General features: G+C 30.9%; 1 protein-coding gene across 2 annotated transcripts; it reads right to left on the bottom strand.

Moving 5' to 3' along the window:
- Positions 1–267: 267 nt before the first annotated feature.
- On the bottom strand, positions 268–4,187 carry LOC123902415 (protein WVD2-like 3). 2 transcript variants are annotated; one of them, XM_045952134.1, is made up of 7 exons: positions 4,081–4,187; positions 1,928–2,459; positions 1,709–1,797; positions 1,490–1,583; positions 1,336–1,407; positions 1,096–1,206; positions 268–763 (listed from the first exon to the last, which is right to left on the bottom strand). In XM_045952134.1, the coding sequence occupies exons 2-7, from the start codon at positions 2,453–2,455 to the stop codon at positions 491–493; spliced, it is 1,167 nt and encodes a 388-aa protein (XP_045808090.1). In that variant the 5' UTR covers positions 2,456–2,459; positions 4,081–4,187; the 3' UTR covers positions 268–490. The 2 variants fall into 2 exon arrangements, with proteins under 2 accessions (XP_045808090.1, XP_045808091.1); XM_045952135.1 differs by lacking the exon at positions 4,081–4,187 and adding an exon at positions 2,765–3,094.
- Positions 4,188–4,401: the final 214 nt, after the last annotated feature.

The following is a 4,401-nucleotide window of genomic DNA, read 5'->3' as shown; positions in this document are numbered from 1 at the left end:
GAAGCTAATATTCTTACCATCACCAATTAGAAAGCCAGAATTTTCCATAATCACAGATAATTCAGTTTTAGGTTTGTTTATACAAGAAGAGGAAAACAAAGATGATTCAATCTTTAATCACTTTGGTTCTATAAGAAAAAAACCCTAAATATTGTGTATTTGCCTTGCTATTTTGTTTCAATCAATTCAAAACTCCAAAATATCTTGTCACCCTATCAAACACAATTCTTGTGGAGACTTAATTATTCTGTTAAATGAACAAAATTATTTTCCAATAACTTAAATCAGTGTGACCCTGAAGTGCAGGAACACAGACAAATGCTTAAATAGCTCCTATGAGCAATAGGATTTCCTTTTTTACAAATAAGTTGAAATAAATTACAAATAAACATTTTCACATATCAATCACTGCACACAGAAGCAAGTTCTTAGAAGTTAAAAGAAATAAACGCTTCAGAGACTCGTAAATTAGAGCTGAAAAAAACTAATCTCATTGGAAACTTGACTGACTGCTGATCTCAACATCTGCTTGACCAGTCAATTTGATCATATTAATTTCTTCGATTATTTTGGTATGCTCGATCTTGTTTTCGAGAACAGCCACACCATTGTCATTGCTCACATCGCTCAAGTTACAGTTGTTGGTGTTCGGCGTGCAATGCTTTTTTTCAGCAACGGCGCCTTTCTCCTTGGCCCCTTCAGATAAATTACTGTTGCTCTTTTGCCGGCCCAGCTTTGGAGATTTTGCACGTGTTGGTGGCAGCTGGCACATACATATTAACTTTGTCATCAACGCAAGTTCAATAATATGTTTTATATATATAAGGATCAGTTTAGATTGGCTTATTTGAATTTACCTACTGGAATAAGCACTTATGAGAATGTTTGTAAGATCTTATGAAAACAACTCACAACATGTCCATAAGATCTTCGTGATAGCTTATGAAAACAACTTATAGCTTATATAAAAATAGTTTGACTCTATTTTATCCTTTGGATATATAAATAATTACTACATAAACACTGGTAGGGAAGTGCTTAATTAAGTTGTTTATCCAAACAAGGTTTAAGAACAAGTACAAGAATATCACATACCTTCTTCAATTCAACCTTAGGTGGAGGTCCATCATGGTAAAAGCTTGGCATAGGGCTTGCTTTAAACTTTAAACTCCTCCTCAACTGTTTGATGGCTTCCTCTTTCTCCTCCTTAATCGGTGAAGGAATTAGAGTGAGAAAACTAATATATGTTCATAATTATAAATTTATAAGCCGAAAAGAAGTAACAAAATAAGAATGTAATTCATGTTTTGAGATAATGAAGAAAGCCCTTTGTACCTTGCTCCTTGCTTCATTTTGACTCTTCTCAGCTTCCATTGCTTGTTGCTTTTCCTCTAATTTCGAATAAAACTGTCGCAAAAAAAGGATCATGCACCAAAATCTATTTGGAGAGAAAAATATATCCGAACAAAGCTAATTAATCAAGTTTTACCTCCTTCCTTCTTTGAGCACGTTCGGTCGACCGAAAGCTTGGAGCAGAAGCAACAGTTGCCCTGGACTTGAATGATTTCACAGAAGTTGCATTTCTTTTTACACGGTCAAGGAATAATATCAATTTCAAATTATAAGAGGAAGTAAAAGAATCATTGCAAGAGTAAGAAAAACATTATAAGATTCCGACACCATTTAACTGTAAAGTTTAAGAGGATACATAGAAGCAACTGAACAAGAATCGACCTCATCAGAATGCTTCTTGTTATCAGGTTTCAACGATTTTCTTGCGACTAAAGGAGACTTCAACTGCAAGTTACAAACAGTCAAAACAGAAGTTTCAAGATTAACTCAGAGTAAATAGTAATAAATTAACCACAAATAATTCAGTAATAGATTAAATAACGAAAGAGGAAGGAGAATCAACTTCTGCATATACCTGATTCTGTTTAAGCATATTGGAAGATAGCACATTTTTTTTATTTACAGGTTTTCTTCCATTACCGCCTTTGTTATCTTCTTCAAAAGTAGGACGTGTTACAATCGTAGCACGCTTCTCAGTCGCTAGGGTAAATGGTTGTGGAACTGTAGGCTTAATTTGAACACTCCCAGTACGTTTCACAGTATCTCGTGGCTTATGATTACCCCTTGTTTTGTGAGGTTTCAAACTTTTCGCATTGAGTTTTCCCTCAAATTCTGAGGTTAACTTGTCATCGCTTTTTCTAACGTTGGATACATCAGAGGCCTTAACAGAAACTTCTGTCGTGCATTCTTTCACTTCATATTCCTTTGTGCTCTCCTCTGAACTATGATGTTCAGCTGTCTCGTTGATATGCTCATAAGACTCCGTAATGTTGTGATTAACAGTTCCATTTTCATGACCTGAATCGTGCAAAATTCCATCGGAATAGACTGTGACACAATCTGGCTCCTTGATGATACAAATATCTGAATCTTCTATTTCCATTGCACTGTGTCACAAAAAAGGAAGTGTCAACATAAAAGAAATCGAATTGTTATCAGAATCTAAAATCTTTCACTAATAAGAAAAGTTACACAATAATTGTTTCACAAAATTTGCGTATAAGAAAAAAATCTTATTACACAGTTACAGCTTCAAGGTTGAAATTGAAAATAAGATTACAACTATATAGATGTAACTTAGATAAAACTTAAAAGTATAAAATAAGAAAAAAAATTCAATAAATAGTATTATTAAAGAATAAAAGCCTTGTAAAGAAAATGACATTCAAAATGTTCCACCATGATATCTAACCTATAATTTTGTAGCTAGGTTCTATTGTTGAAATTATCTTTTAGTTATCTCCTACAACATATCCATATAAACATAGATATAAACACTCATGCACCAAACATGCCCAAAAGTGCTTATAAATTTAATTATTTTAATAAACTCTAGATGATATAAGAATATGCTCTACAAATCATAATAGTTGTTTTCAAACAAAAAGTGGGAACCATAAGGCAAAAGATAAATAAAAAAACTAAGTAATGATTGGGATAAATTCCAAAAGTAATGAAGTTGTTAGCATATGTGAATTATTTAACATTAATAAATTATATAAAAATATAGAACCAATTGTCTACCAAGTTAAAAAAAACTAAAACACATAAAAGGAAAGTAATGAAATTGGTTGGCAAGCATATTCAATCAAATGATTAAGACTCTAATAATTCAAAATCAACAACTCAATTATATGATTAATATTAGACAAGGCATCATATATGCTAGACAAAAAAAGATGGTAAATAATCCCAAATTTGAATTACTTAAAAAATAATTAACTATGAAAAAGTGACAAGGCTTCAAATGATTGATTGTTAGGTAATGTACCAAACCAAATATATAAAAATAAGCAAGGAGAAGAAACAAATGCTAAGTGGTATATAAAGAAATGCAAGACACGTTGAATTTTCTCAAGCTCCAAAATCACTTTAGAAAAAAAAAAATTCACTTTAGAAACAAATTTCTTTCAATGTCATACATTGGTTTTTGACCAACAAATTCAATCTATGTCAAAAGTGAAATTTAGCCTTAGTTAAAAACCCAAATGTCACTAATTGGTAAGTGGTGATTAACGCCGGCCTTCAAATCAAATTAGTCGGTCCAGTCGGCCGAATATGGGTGGCAAAAAAACCCCAAATACCAAAGGAAAGATTTTGAATAATAAATTTCAAAATGTACACATTATTATTATTATTATTATTATTATTATTATTATTATTATTATTATTATTATTATTATTATTATTATTATTATTATTATTATTATTCCACGCTCCTAAAAATGTAAATTAAGTGTTTCTCAAGAACCATTCACTCATAAAAAAATATAAAAAATAAATAAAAAAAATCTATTTTTTACAATATGAATGATAAAAAACACAAATGGGTTCTTCATTCTTGATGAATCAAACAGAATACCATTACCAAACATCAAGTACAGTAACAATAAAACAAAGCTAATAATACATTTAGTGATGAAAAAAAATAGATTAAAAAAGGGAGATTGAAAGAAAGAAGGATTAGGAGAGATCTGAGAAGGAAAGAGAGAGTGAAAAATGACTCACATTTTGAGTTTTGGATCTGGAAAGAAATAATAATGGAAGTGACTGTGTTGTTGTTGAGTTATGAGTTTTTTGTTTTTGTTTTTGTTTTGTACTTTTGTTTTTCTGTTGCGGTTTTATATGTGTTTAGTCGGTCACGCGCCGTTTCTTCACGGTGTTAAGTTTCTTCTTTCTAATTTTTGAATTTGAATTTCGAAAATTTCCACTATCCACCACTTTTTGATAAAAAGTAAATTTTTACAACTATTCTTTCTTTTAATATTACACCTCTCTTCTTGTTCAAAAATATTACACACCTCTCTTTGAACTTGTTTCTTTGGTATA

Source organism: Trifolium pratense, linkage group LG1, assembly GCF_020283565.1.
Source record: "Trifolium pratense cultivar HEN17-A07 linkage group LG1, ARS_RC_1.1, whole genome shotgun sequence".
NCBI lineage: Eukaryota > Viridiplantae > Streptophyta > Magnoliopsida > Fabales > Fabaceae > Trifolium > Trifolium pratense.
The sequence above is the reverse complement of the archived record's forward strand: the minus strand, read 5'-3'. Positions and strand labels throughout refer to the sequence as shown.